Source organism: Heteronotia binoei, chromosome 7 (assembly GCF_032191835.1).
Source record: "Heteronotia binoei isolate CCM8104 ecotype False Entrance Well chromosome 7, APGP_CSIRO_Hbin_v1, whole genome shotgun sequence".
NCBI lineage: Eukaryota > Metazoa > Chordata > Lepidosauria > Squamata > Gekkonidae > Heteronotia > Heteronotia binoei.
The window spans coordinates 105330653-105344998 of NC_083229.1; the positions used below are offsets into that span (position 1 = coordinate 105330653).

Sequence of the window (14346 nt, forward strand, 5' to 3'; positions counted from 1 at the left end):
TGTCAATTCTGGAAAAAGTTTTATGTCTTGCTGAAAAAAAGGTATAGTCCCGCACTTCAGGATTAAATTTCCTCCATATATCCTCCAAATTTTCTTGTTTGGCCAATTCAAGAAAAGACTTTGGCAATTTTCCTTATTATTTTTTTTTACCCCCAGACCTATCCATTGAGTTCTTAATTGTACCATTAAAGTCCCCCATTATCAAAACTTGGTCATAAGTCAGTTCATCAAATTGTTGTATAATGTCTTTTTAAAAAAGCATCCTTTGCTCCATTTGGTGCATACAGTCCCAATAATAACGGGGTTTTTTTTTGCATTTAATATTATTTCTACCGCTACAAATCTTCCATCTTTATCTTTAAACACTAATATCGGCTCCAATTCTTGTTTAATATAGAAAATCACTCCCCTTTTCTTCTGTTCAGCTAATGAATAAAATTCTAGTCCCAGTTGTTTATTCCATAAAAATTTGTAATCCTTTTGTTTGATATACACTTCTTGTAAACAAACTATATTACAATTTTGCTTTTTAATCCAATGAAACGTTGCCTTTCTTTTTTGTGGTGAATGTAATCCATCATGGTGCAAATTCTTTATGTTCTTTATAAAACCTACGCAGTTCCTGTGTGCTTGTAATTGTAATCCTTTTTCCTTGCATCTCAAAGCTCACACCTTCAGGTATTATCCATCTATACCTCATTTCATTGTCACGTAGTTTTTCTGTAAATTTTTTGTATGCTTTTCTGTCATTTATCACTTGTCTCAGCAATTCTTTCATGATTCTTACTCTGCTGCCTCTCACTATCAATGTCTTTTCAAAATTTTTATTCAAGATTTCCCCACCATTTCTTTTGTCATATTATCTTATAACCACATCTCTTGGTAGATTATTTTTCTTGGCATATAGTGAGTTCACTCTATACATATAGTCATACATGCTTCTAGTTCCTTCAGGATCTTCCTCCAAAAATTCTGCAATTATTCTTATTATATATCCTTTCATATCAGTCTCTTCATCCTCAGGTACTCCTCTCAGATGTATCTGAGTTTCCATCAATTTGCAGTCATGAACTGCCACCTTTTCTTGCATTTTTAGCAAGGTGGAATCATGTACTTTCACTCTCTCTTCTACCTCTTGCACTTTCTTTGATGTTACCACAGTCTCATTTCTGAGATCTTCTTTCCTTAGCTCTTCAATGTCTTTTCTAATTTCTTTTTTAGAAGCAGTTATCATGTCTCTCACCCCTTTCATAATCCTGGCTTCCATTGCTTCTAATTGCTCTTGCATTTTCTCCATTGAGGCAGTCCGTGCACGGGTTAATTTATGCTCTGACATTTTAAAAAAACACCGAAAATTTTGACCTCTCCAAATTAAATTTAAACTATCAGACTCGCCCTTTTCAATAAGCCTAATTTCGCCGTCCTCAGAGCCTCCTGGGCTCAGATATTAATTTTTAAAGTTTTTATTTCTTCCAAAATAGCGGTCACAACTTTCTGCTTCCCTTCAAAAAAATTTTCCTTCAAAAGGCTTCTAAAATAATTATCAGCGATAACGTCCAATAGTATTTAACCTTATAATTATCACCTCTGTCAGCTTCACCAATTTTTAATGTCACGAACACTTAAAAACCTTTGTTTAAATATTGACCTCCTAACAATGGCCGCCGATGTTTTTCTATGATATTATAGTCCTAGAGTAGGCTAACTGCTTCAATGATTTCCCTTTTCCATCCGACACTTCCTGCTTTTCTTGCCACCAAATCCCGTTTTCACTGGTAAAAAGATCTTGCGATGTCTGATGTATTTCCTGTGTTGACTGTGAAGCTGCAAATCTGTGATGATGCGGCTTTTTCACAAAAACCGCAAGTAGACAAACAATAAATTCCTTTCCACTTTTTAGCACTGTCCTTTAAATTTACAAAGTTCAAATTTCACCCCTTCTCCCCTTCTTCTTCCAAGCTTTCTGAATCTCTATTTCCCACCTTCTGATTTTATTTTGTTTAACTTTAAATAGTCCCGAAATGAAGATAGTCATCAGTACCTTTTTCTGCAGTTATCCAGATCCAACACCGGTCTTGTATAGCTTTAGATGTTTAGCAGTCTCAAAGAAGGTTAGGATCCTGTCGAGCTTATGTCAAATAAATGACTCTGGGAACTTCTGCAGATGATGAATATGCAACTCGTCTCCGGAGACCCCTCAAAGGAGCCCCCCCCCCCGGGACTCTCTTTTAGCCAAGGTAAATCTCCTCAGATTTTCCTGTGCACATCTTGGACTGATCTCTGAATGAGAAAAGTAGGCAGTAGGCATTAAATTGCCCTCCACTACCCCAAACAGTAGCCCCAGCCTGCTCCCCTTCTGAGAAGCAATTCAGCTTGGCATTTTCCAACCTTGGAAGTCTCTCCCTTCTTTCATAAATATTAGTCATGAAATACCAACAATTATAACCACATTGAATGACAGTTATAGCTGCTAGTCTTTATTTCACGCAGGATGTAAATGTGGCATGCTTAATCCTTTTATCTATGTCACATGTACAGTTTTCCTTTTGAACCTACCTCCAGATGCTCCAAAATATAGGGCGGATTTGTCATGCCAAGCCTTAGCATGGATCCCTCAGGGATCACTTCAACCAGTTTCCACAAGAGAGTAGGGAGGTCTGTGCCAATGTCTCTTCCATAAGCCCCTGTGTCTTCGCTGGTCAGCCATATTTCGCATACCCCTTCTGTCAATAAGAGAGAGAGAAAGAGAGAAAGGGAGATAATTAATGAATCTGCTTTTGAGCTGGTGGTTTTATCACACAGCTGTTCACTTTTTGAAAATGCCGTATTGCATAAGCCCAGCCATTATGCAGGCAGACTGAGTCTTCAACTGCAGAGAAAGACAGGCATATCCCTTGGGTAGTAGTGGGTTACCAAGTTCATTTTATGAGCACCAGAGTGCTACAACAATGCTGTAAATTATTGCTGTAGAGTGATTAACATTCACAGCCAGTGACTAATGCAAGACGCCTTTTTAATACAACTCAGACAGGAGCAAGAGACTGTGCTCCCATCTCTCAGGCTATCCAGCTTATTAAACTCTATGAGCAATGCTGCTCAAGCAAGTAGTAATAGAGTCATGGTAAAACTGTTAATGGTTAGCAGACTAATTGCCTAGTTAACGGTCTGTAAAAAGACCAAGTAAGTGAGGGCTCCAGCAAGTCAACTGCTGACTATACCAACTGTCATTTACAGCAAAGCCACTGTTGCCATTTGTGGCCTGTAAAATGGTATTAACAAGGATATATATATTTAAAAATGGCACACTTAGAGAGACAATCAATGCAGCATGGAGGAATGGTCCCACTGAGCAATTAATACTTGAGAATCAGTAAGGCTGCAGAAAGTGGTAATAGTAACATTTCATTTGCAATTTAAAAGAATATGGGCCTCAAATATGCAAAGTTGGTAACATCTTCCTTTTTCAAGGAACAAACTTGGAGACTCCACCAATCTATGTCTGTAAACAGAAGACTCAGACAGCATTCTAGCAGTCTCCTCCCCTTGAAAATATAAGGAAAATGGGATAGAGAGGGAATTTCATTTGTGTCTACCTTGAAATACAGATTATCTTAATACCAACCGAAACAAAGTCTGAATACACGGAAATGCATTTGCTCAAAACCACAAAACCATTACTTTGTGTAATTTCCCATTCATTATGTCTCAAAAAAAGTAATTTTGCCAACTTCTTTTGGTTATGAAACTCAGCTAAATACCACATACATTGGCTGCAAAATAAATAAAACAGTACAAAATTCACTTGCTTTAATACCCTAATTCTTCTACAGGGAATGAATAGTCAAATAGTGAAATATTAGCATTATGCAACTGCAGTGTAAGGATTTGAAAAAGCATACAAGAGAGAGACAGACAGACAGAAATTTTCAAGGGTTTCTAGCCACACTGGCATATGAAAAGAACCATCACGTAATATGTTATCGTCAGCCATGCAGTTTTCAGCATAACAAACTGCATTAAAATCATATTTCCTTGTCTGTTGAAACACTGAGAAAAAAACCTAATTTGTTCCACATGTTGTAAGAATCATCATTTTATAATTTTATACAATTATTCACATTATTTTAGCACTTAGTTTGTTTATATTAGATGGCCCTGCATAGTCTGTGAACTCCAAGCAAAATACAGTTTGCCAGCCATGCACAATGTTTGCCTACCCCTTTGAGTCCCAAAAAAGCAACAAGAACAGAACTTCTGCCAAGTTCCTAGTAAGCTCTGTGCCTGGGCATGGCCATGGTTGTGAGGAAGGGAAGAAATTCAGACCATCTGAACCAGATGTATGAGACCTGGGCTGAGCATCTGTCCCTTTCCATATTGCAATTATCTGGAGCCTGGATTTGGCAGAAAAACCCTTAGGACAACAGCTGCTCATCTGTCCCAAGGGTGCCCAGGTCTACTTACCCGGCCAGGGTGGGGTGGCTGAGAAGGAATCTTCCAGGAGTGGGGAAGGGGGGAAACATTGCTGCATGTGACATCATCAGTATGATGTCATCATTTCCATGTGATGTCATCACACCAATGAAGTTGACATGGGAGATGGCTTTTTGGCGGTGGGGCTTTCTCTACTGCCCAGCCAGCTGGCTGCAAGTTGGAGCCCCTGAAATCAGGGGAAACCCCACCCAGAGTGGGGGTCTGACAACCCTATCTGGTGTCCTATTAGAACGGAAGATTCTATTCACTTACCGTGAAGTCTTCCTTCTCTGTGGTCCCGGAGTGGTCCAGTCCTCATTCGTGGGATCTCAGCTCCTCCTCTTCCATTGCAGGGCTTAACAAACTTGACCCGAAGGGGAGGTGCTGGATCCTCAGCAGTCAGTTCTTCTGCCAGCTATCCTACCTCCCTAATAACAACTCCAAGAACAATAGGAGAGAACATCTCTGGGGAAACAAAACCGTCCCCTCCCTCCAGAGCTTATCCTGAACCCTTCCACAAGGGGCTCTAGCGAGGGACCCAGTAACCAATACAGTGTCCACCTCCAACTCCGAAGTCTCCAGACAAAGCCCATACCCCCTCACACAACTGGGTGGGTAGGACTGGACCACTCCGGGACCACAGAGAAGGAAGACTTCACGGTAAGTGAATAGAATCTTCCGTTCTCCAGGGGTCCCAGGAGTGGGCCAGTCCTCATTCGTGGGACATAAAAAAGCCGAGTCCCTGGGCGGGCACATCAGCTTTGTCCTGAGACCACGTGTTGGAGCACCTTCCTACCGAACGCAGCCTCGGCCGAGGCCGCCTTATCGATCCTATAGTGCTTAGTAAAGGAGTGAACTGACTTCCAGGTCGCTGCCTTACACACTACCTCCAAAGAAGGAAAAGCCCTATAGGCTGCTGACGTGGCAGTTCCTCTGAGGGAATGAGCTGTCACCCCTGTCGGGGGCTCCAAACCTCTTGCCTTGTAAGCCTCACAGATGCACCCCCTAATCCACCTACTAATGGTGGAGGCTGACACCTTGCGACCATTGTTTGAAACCCTAAAGGAAACAAACAAAGAGTCGGACTGACGAAACCCCTTGGTTAATGCCACCTTAAAGGTCAGCAACTTGAGACTACATGATGCCACGGGTTCAAAAGGCTTGCCGCAAAGCGCTTTTAGTACCGTGTTCAGATTCCATGAAGGAAACTAGGGACACCCCCTTCAGGAACCTCCTGATATGCGGGTGTGTGGAGATAGACCTGCCCTTCCTATACCCTCTGACCGCTGCTATGGCGGCCACTTGCCTCCGCAGTGTACTAGTGCTAAGGCCTTTTTCTAGCCCCTCCTGCAGAAAGGATAGTACAACGGAAACTGAGGCATGCAACGGGTCCTCCCCCTTATTCGCACACCAGATACGAAAAACCTGCCAGGTAACATTATAGCTGCTGTTAGTGGAGCTCTTCCTTGAGGACAACATGGTGTCTACCACCTTATCTGAATAACCCAGACTAATCAACTGTTGCCGCTCAATCTCCAGGCAGTGAGCTGCAGCATTTCCGGTCGTGGATGATGCAGTTTGCCTTGAACTAGAAGATTCCCTCTCAACGGAATTCGCCACGGCTCCAGTACTGACAGACTTTGAAGGTCCTGGAACCAGGCTCTCCTGGGCCAAAAGGGGGCCACTGCAATCACCTCCGCTTTCTGCTCCCGAACCCTCTGCAGAAATCTCTGGATGATCTGGAACGGGGGAAAGGCGTATAACAGCTTTCTCGGCCAGTCTGAGTTCAGAGCGTCGACAGCCGCCGCCCCTCTGCTTCTTGTTCTTGAAAAATACTGCGGCACCTGGTGATTGTCGTCCGAGGCGAAGAGATCCACTTCCGGGGTCCTGAATCTTTGGCAGATCTCTTGAAACGACTCGCGATGAAGAGCCCATTCCGACTGGTCCAAGGATTGCCGACTCAGCCAGTCTGCTACTACATTGTCCCTTCCTGCCACATGGATGGCTCTGATGGATCGAAGATGGGCTTCCGCCCATCTGAACAGGACCTGAGCTTCGTCCTGAAGTTTTCGGTATCTGGTGCCTCCCTGACGATTCACATAGGCCTTTGCCGTCATATTGTCTGTTTGGACCACGACATGAGCTCCTGTTAACTTTTGTCTCCACTGAAGCAAGGCTAGACGTATGGCTCTCAACTCCAGAAGATTTATGCTTTTCTTGGCCTCTTGGACGGTCCACTGACCCTGTGTCACCGCTCCAGTCGTGTGCGCTCCCCAGCCAAAAAGGCTGGCATCTGTGGTCAACACCACCCTCTTGGGTTCCCGCAATTCCTGACCCCAGGAAAAGTGGTCGGGCGCCTGCCACCATCCGAGATCCTTCAACAGGCCAGGTGGTAATGTCAGTGAAATCGGACTTTTGGAACCTATTTGCTTCTGGAAGGGCAACAGGAATTTCTGGAGTGGCCTCGTGTGGAACCGTGCCCACTGAACTATGTCCTGACACGACACCAACATCCCCAACAACTTTGCCAGTAACATCAGCTTGACCCGCTTCCGTTGCTGGACTTCCAAAATCAGCTGCGAGATCTTTGACTGTCTTTCTGGCATCAGAAAAACCCTGTCCAGACTGGAGATGATCTGAACCCCCAAGTGTGTCAGAGACTGGGACAGCTGAAGCCAGCTCTTCTGAACATTTATTATGAATCCGTGCAATCTGAGGGTCCTTATGGTCAACTCTAGGTCCAGTTTCGTCTGCTCCTCCGACGGGGCCTTGACCAGAATGTCATCCAGATACGGAAACAGGGAAACCCCCTGTAGCCGGAGGACCGCCACGAGGGTGACTAATACTTTTGTGAACACTCTGGGCGAGGACTTTAAGCCAAAAGGCAGAGCTCTGTACTGGTAATGACGCCCGTCGTAGGAGAAGCGAAGAAACCTGCAGTGCCCCTTGGCTATAGGGATATGAAGGTAGGCCTCCGACAGATCTATGGAGGCCATGAAGTCTCCCCTTTGAACAGCTAGCAGTATGGACCTCAGAGTCTCCATTCGAAACTTCCTTGTAACGACTGACTTGTTTACCCACTTCAGGTCCAGAATCGCCCGAACATCTCTGTTCTTTTTGGGCACTACAAAGAAGACGGAATAAACACCTTGAAACTTCTCCAGCACCGGTACCGATTTGATGGCTCTTATCTGAACTAGATGATCGATGGCCCTTAGTAGTGTACGATGTTTCTCGAGAGATTGAGCTCTCTGTACCTCCAGGAACCGATGACGTGGAGGAGAAGAAAATTCTAGGGAGTAACCGTTGGTAACTGTGTCCAAAACCCATCTGTCCAAAATCGTTTGATGCCACACATGGGAGAATCTTTGAAGCCGTCCCCCTATCCGATCGTGGTCCATTGGGACCGCCCAGTCATGCTGAGGTGGACTTCTTCTGTCCCTTAATTGGTTGACTTTGTTTTCCTCCAAAGGAAGGTCTGCCATCTCTGACCTTTGGTTGCCACTTCGCCCTGTATTGTTTGAAGGAGGTTTGTCTTGAATCTCTCCTATTTCCACGAAAGGACTGGGACCTCTGCCTCGTCCTGTTCTCACATCTCTTGGAGGGCAGGACTTTTTTCTTATTTCTGTCCTCTATGAGATATCTGTCTAGACCTTCCCCGAAGAGCGAGGCCCCTTTAAAGGGAACTGCAGCCACTTTTGCTCTGGCTGAGGGATCAGCATCCCAATTACGGAGCCAGGTATTCCGCCTAGCTGTAACGCTAGAGGCCATAGCCCTAGCAGAGAGTTGAACTGCTTCGAGGGTCGAATCTGATGCAAAGGCAGTGGCTAGCGTAATTTTCTTAAGTGAGTCCTTAACATCCCTAGGCAGATCCTCTCTCTTAGCTAGGTCGGAAAGCCACATGTACGAAGCCCTACAGAAGAGAGACGTGGTAGCTGACACTTTTAGAGCACTGGCGGAGGCTTCAAAATCGCGACGTAAGGCCTGCTCTATGCGCATCCCATCCGCATCCATCGGTAGAATGGAATTAGAAGCCAAGCTGTTGACCGGGTCATCAACTACTGGCAACTTAAGCCTCTTGGTCGCCTCTGGGATGAAGGAGAAAAACCTAGAGAAGTTTGACGACACCGTCTTAGGCTTGGCTGGATGTTCCCACTCAGATCTAATTATTGAGAAAAACCCAGAGGGCAACGGGACCTGTAGTGGTTTTGAACCTGACTTGGGTATAATATCCTCCATTGCAACAGGAAACTCAGCATCCTCCTCATCCTTGGATTTTGGAGTATACTGTATCTGCAATTTCCTAATCACTTTTGGCAGTAGGCGTGGATACACGTCTGCTGGAAACAGTTTGGAATGAGTAGAGGCCAGCCCCTCCTCTTCCTCAGAGAGTTCTCCTGAGTCAGGTGACGAAGAGCCCTCAGACAAGTCAGAATCCTCTTCTTCTTGATCAGAGGGAGCTGAATGCAATTCTAACCTACTGCGCTTGGGAGGCCTGGAGGAAACCCCTTCCTTTTCCTTATCTACCTCTCTATGTTTCTGTTTGGCTGCCCTCTTAAGTGACGAGGTTGGGGTGGCCACAGAGGCAGCTTGAACCTCTTTTTTGACCAGCTCTTGGATCCAAGAAAGAAGATTAGACTTAGCTTCATCTGCTGAAAGATCAGCCTGATGCACTTCTGTCCCCTCTTCCTGTGCTGGTGAATCAGCCAGCTCCAACTCGCATGTGCCCTCCTCCAGCATTGCTCCCATAGGAAATCTAGTGGGGGCGGCCATCTTAGAGTGAATGGCCCTATAAGACACAAGTAGTATAAGTAAAATGGCTTCCATTCCCGCCAAAAAACCTCCCCACCCCCTCACCAGCTCCTGACTGGTTTTTTAAAAACACCCTTTCTCTTTTCAGGGACCCCTTCCAGCCGAGGTCACCCCTCCTGGATGCAGGGCAAACAGGGAAGCCGGAGGGAAGAAGGGAATGAGGGGAGGGGATGGGGGGGCGCTGAATAGTGACATCTGATCCCAGCTTCCTTTACAGCCCTGTGGGCACCGACAAGAGGGGCTCTGGGAGTCTACAGATCTCCTCTCCCCCTGGAAATCCCCTAAGGGTTCCCCCCCCTTCCCATAGAGCTTACCGCTGCTTCTGGGAACCACCGCGCCGTCGCACTGTCCACGGCGCTTCGGGAGGGCAACGTGAAGCACACGAGTCCTCTCCCTTTTTCCCTGGCCTCAGCTGGTCTTCCCTTTGACTTGCTGCCCTGCAGGCCCCCGGGGTTGCCGGTGTGCCTTTGCTGGGAGCGGCTGGGAGAGACTATCCACAGCCCCGTGCGTCCGTCGGGCTAGGAAGAGGCCGGGAAGAGCAATTAGGCGCGAACACGTGCCTCGACAGAGAGGCTACTGCGGTGCGTCGTTCAAGCGTGGGAGGGATTTTTCCCTCCCCGCTTTCCCTGAGGAGAAAAAACAGCGGCTCGTCCTAATCTCCCTGCTGGGTGATTTCTGCCACTGACTCCAGGTATTCTTCTTTTTCTTTCTTTCTTTCTTTCTTTCTTTCTTTCTTTCTTTCTTTCTTTCTTTCTTTCTTTCTTTCTTTCTTTCTTTCTTTTCTTTTTTATTATCTCGGGTCAAAGAGCCTCAAGGGGGCTCTAAAGCACGTCCTGCTTGGATTGCAGGGCTAACAAAACTGACTGCTGAGGATCCAGCACCTCCCCTTCGGGTCAAGTTTGTTAAGCCCTGCAATGGAAGAGGAGGAGCTGAGATCCCACGAATGAGGACTGGCCCACTCCTGGGACCACTGGAGAAGTAGGTCTTTATTTGTGTTTACTACATACTTAATTTTGTGACCTGATTTGGGTTCCCAGAATGGGGGCAAAGATTAAATAAATTCAACAACAATAAAGAATAAATAGAGTTTGGTTTCCTTCACAAATTGTGTAGGAGTAAGACAGAGATATGCACAAGAGCATATCTGAACATACAAACCATGTACAGCTTTAAAAATAACTAAATAGTATTAGTATTTTTAAAAAATGTACTATGTGTGTTATAAAAACCAGTCAATTTGTTTTAAAAATCCCCCCACCATTTCAATCAATAATCAAATGTTCGCCAAAGGGTGGGGGGGAGCCAATTAAGAAAAACAGAAAAGAAATTCATATGAACAGGACATTAGCCATTATTTTCCAGTTCATCAAAACAATGTGCAGTCTTCTAAAAGGAAAAAAAAATACTGTAATCTCAATTTATAATTTTTCCATCCAAATGGTTCCACATTTTTGCCCCAGAAGAGGGCGGCTGGAATGTTGCCTTGCTGTTGCCAGAGGAGAGTAAAGAAACAGACACTATGAATAGGAATGGAAACAACGTTCACATGGAGAGCAACAGCCTTCCTGAAAATCTGCATAGTTGGAGATCATTAGCCCCCTGGCGGGCTGAAAATTAAATCCAGTAAAGAGGAAGCAGCTGTAACAGTAAATTAGCAACAACAGGAATAGCTGTCTTCGCTGCTGTACCAGACGGGCATTAGAGAACAGAGAACACTGATTATTCAAGCAGGCAAAAATGCTTATTTCTAAACAGACTATGCTTACCCCACCTTTGTCCATGTCCAAAAATGTTTTAGTCTCATATCTTGGGTATCTATAAGCAAGGCGGGTGTCAGCACACCCTGACCTGGGGCAGCTGCCAGTGCCGATGGCTTCTGGCAGGGCTCACTGCTATCAACTGTTCCTTCAATTATTTGCTAGCACTCCACCATGAGATCCCAGCTACATACACTGCACAGGGTCACTGGGGAAACTATTCTAAGCAGAGGCAGTCAGAGAGCTCACAAGCACACAGGAGGACATACAGGCACAAGGGAGGGAAAGAGGGCACGTTTGGCAGCCTGGAAGTGGGTGGGTGTGGGCTGGGAACTCTCTGACAGGGCCCCTCTCAAAACTAAAACTAGCCCTGTCTATAAATAACATGAGGCTCTGTAAATTCTCTTTACATTGCAGATTCTAACAAGAAATATGTGAGAAGATTTAAATGAAGGTTAATTTTATTGCATCCAAGGACAAGCAGAAATCATCATAGATAATAATTCCCCTATGGTGGTGGCCAAAACAGAGTGTTCCCATTGGTTGATTGGGTGCTTTCAACAAACCACTGGCCCATCATGCGTCAGTCACCACCTCTGGGTTTCCACTGGCTGACTCCCCTGTCCTCCACCTACTGCAGGCCTGGGAACACTGAACAAATCACCAAAACAGTCTTCCTCAGACTTTATAGAACCTTGCTGCTCAATCCTATGCGAAATATGAATATAAAGTCAATGGATTCTGTAAAGGACTGAGTTGTTAGACTAAAAACAAACAAAAAGCAGAAAAGACAAAAGTTCCTTGGCTGCTACAGATAACGGTCTCATTTTTCTTCCCATGATCAATCAAGTTACAGATCTCTTCACTTTCTGGGATTTTTCTTAGCCATATTAGGAGACTTGAAATCAGAGTGCACATTCTATTGTAGTGAACACCGCAATGTGAGTGGTTTCAGAATACAAAAGCCTATTGTATGAATTTAGACACTACCTTACACAATTTCACACAGGTATTTTTACTAGCTAACGGGGGTGGTCTGCAATGACAAGGTTCCACAGACAGCCCTGCAACTAAATTCCAAGCAAACTAAAATTTCACAAGCTATAGGTCTTTCTTTTCTTCTCCTTAATAACATTGTACAGAAACAATAGTGAACATTTCTTTAGGAGCAATTAACCCAGAAAAAATGGACTGATGTGTGTACCTCATCATTAACATACAGAATAAAATGAAAACAAAGCTGTGCAGATTTTTTTTAAAATGTTGCTTTGGCAGCCGCTGACATCTATACTGTGTTACTAGAGTTAAGCTAAGCTGTGGTAATCATTTTGTGGTTGGCTCCACATCCTACACCAGTCATTTTGTGGCAGCCATTTTGATGCTGCACCCACCATGTTGTGTCAGAATTCCAAATGTGAAGCATTTACCCTTCCTTTCCTTTTCTACCCTAGAAACTCATAAATATATAATTTTAAGCAGCAGAAAGTTTCTAGATATTCTGTTTGGAACCAAGAATTAAAAGGACTGATGCATAATTTAGCCACACACAATGTAATTTTCAGGTCACTATCTTTGAGTAAGAAGATAAACGTTTCCGAAGAGTAGGGAGGTAAATGGTTGTTTAATGGGGCATAATATAGTGAGAGTCACAAACATTGGACGCTCGAGCAAAATGTGGAAAGGTGTATCGATCATTTGCAGGCCAGAAGTGCAGATTCTGTTAGAATATACTTTGCCAGCAAACTTGCCCTGTGAAAACATGGAAGGAATGATATTCAACCTAGCAAACAAGAATGCCCTACAAAACCGTGGAACTGAGAGATAACAGAAATAAGAGGGCAGTACATTTGAAGGGGGGGAGGGGAATGCCATAAAACAAAGAGGAACAAACACTCAGTTCCACTGCCTCTCACTAAGGTACTGCAGTGGTCAATCTCCAAGACATGTTTTCTAATCAAGGAAAGAGAAACACGCTTTCTCCAGGGCAATATATTTTGGAGGGTCATACCAATTAATAATAGTTTATCACCCACCATTTTCAGCCATGTAGATTTAAAAGCTGCCTTCAGAGAACAAAGTTTTTATCCTCAGCTTAAAAGCAAAGAGCCACGCTCCAGCTTCTAATGAGTTCTGTCCAAATTCTACCCACAAGGCAATGTTGGAAACACAGTGGGAGATGTTCATTCGTTTTCTCAGAAACTGGGATTGTAGAGTGTCAATTTTCTCTGTAACTGTGTTTATCCAAATTGCAGATCCAAAGAGAACAAAAGGAACAACCACAGCTCCAGGTCCATATCTGTCCCCTTTGGAATAAAAGAAATTTCTGATAGCTTCAGAGCACATTTTGCCTTATTAAATGCAACTTTAAAGTAGGATTTCCAGAAAACTAAATGCCTAGCTAAGAATTTCCAAATGTGCCCACAGGCTCAAAAAGGTTGAGAACCCCTAACCTTCAGTCTCAGAAGAAGGTGGGCTATAAATCAAGTAAATAAACAATGGCAGATATAAGAAGAGTAGGTGGCAGGTAAAATATGTTATTTGCTTCCGTTAACAATGAGGGGTTTTCTCCCCTTTCACTGATCATATTTTCAGTTTATTATTTATTTGTAAGTACATATTCTCTCATCGTTCATAAACCTACAACACTAGTACAATATTTCACTGGATCAGCATCTGTATGAAATCTTACTTCATCATGAGCAGTGAGCCACCAAAAATTGTTGGTGCGTTTAATTTTGCTCTTTGTTAACCTTAGTCCTGCAAGACAGATCTAGGATGTATACATTGTACTGGAATATTAAACCATCTGCAACACAAGCTGTAATCTCACACAGGCTGTATACTTAGGAACACAGTGTGGAACAGAGTTTTTGTTGTTGTTGTTGTTGTTATTTTTTACCTACCATGGAAAATTCTGCCAGACTGCCAAATGGTTGATTCCCACCCCCCAACTCATTTTGTATGTGAACTTCCTGAGTGTTCATTTCTGACCTATCATTACTTTGCAGGCCACATCCCTGAGGCAACTGCTGAGTTCCTATTATCCACTCCTAGTCCCATTGCTGTACTTATGCATAAACAACCTCATTTCCACCTATGAAATGTTGCAGGATATGTACTTTTGGAAGTCTGCATTTACTATAAATAAGGCTTGTCTGTGTGCTGGAAGTCAGCAGCCAGGACTTACTGGGTGGGACCAGTTGACGTGAACAGTATGCAGATGACACCCAGCTCTATCTATTGACGGGGTGGGGGGGGGGCAGCCCAGCTGCGCCCTGGAAGATCTGGACCTAGCATTGCAAGCCGT

The 14346-nt window shown here is 44.3% G+C and overlaps 1 protein-coding gene across 1 annotated transcript in view; it reads right to left on the reverse strand.

Annotated features, from left to right (window-relative positions):
• Positions 1 to 14346, reverse strand: part of CDKAL1 (CDK5 regulatory subunit associated protein 1 like 1) — a 406460-nt gene that overhangs the window by 142960 nt on the left and 249154 nt on the right. Inside the window, exon 8 of the mRNA XM_060244150.1 lies at positions 2557 to 2723. Coding sequence (XP_060100133.1) covers positions 2557 to 2723 — 167 coding nt within the window. The remainder of the gene's footprint in view (positions 1 to 2556; positions 2724 to 14346) is intronic.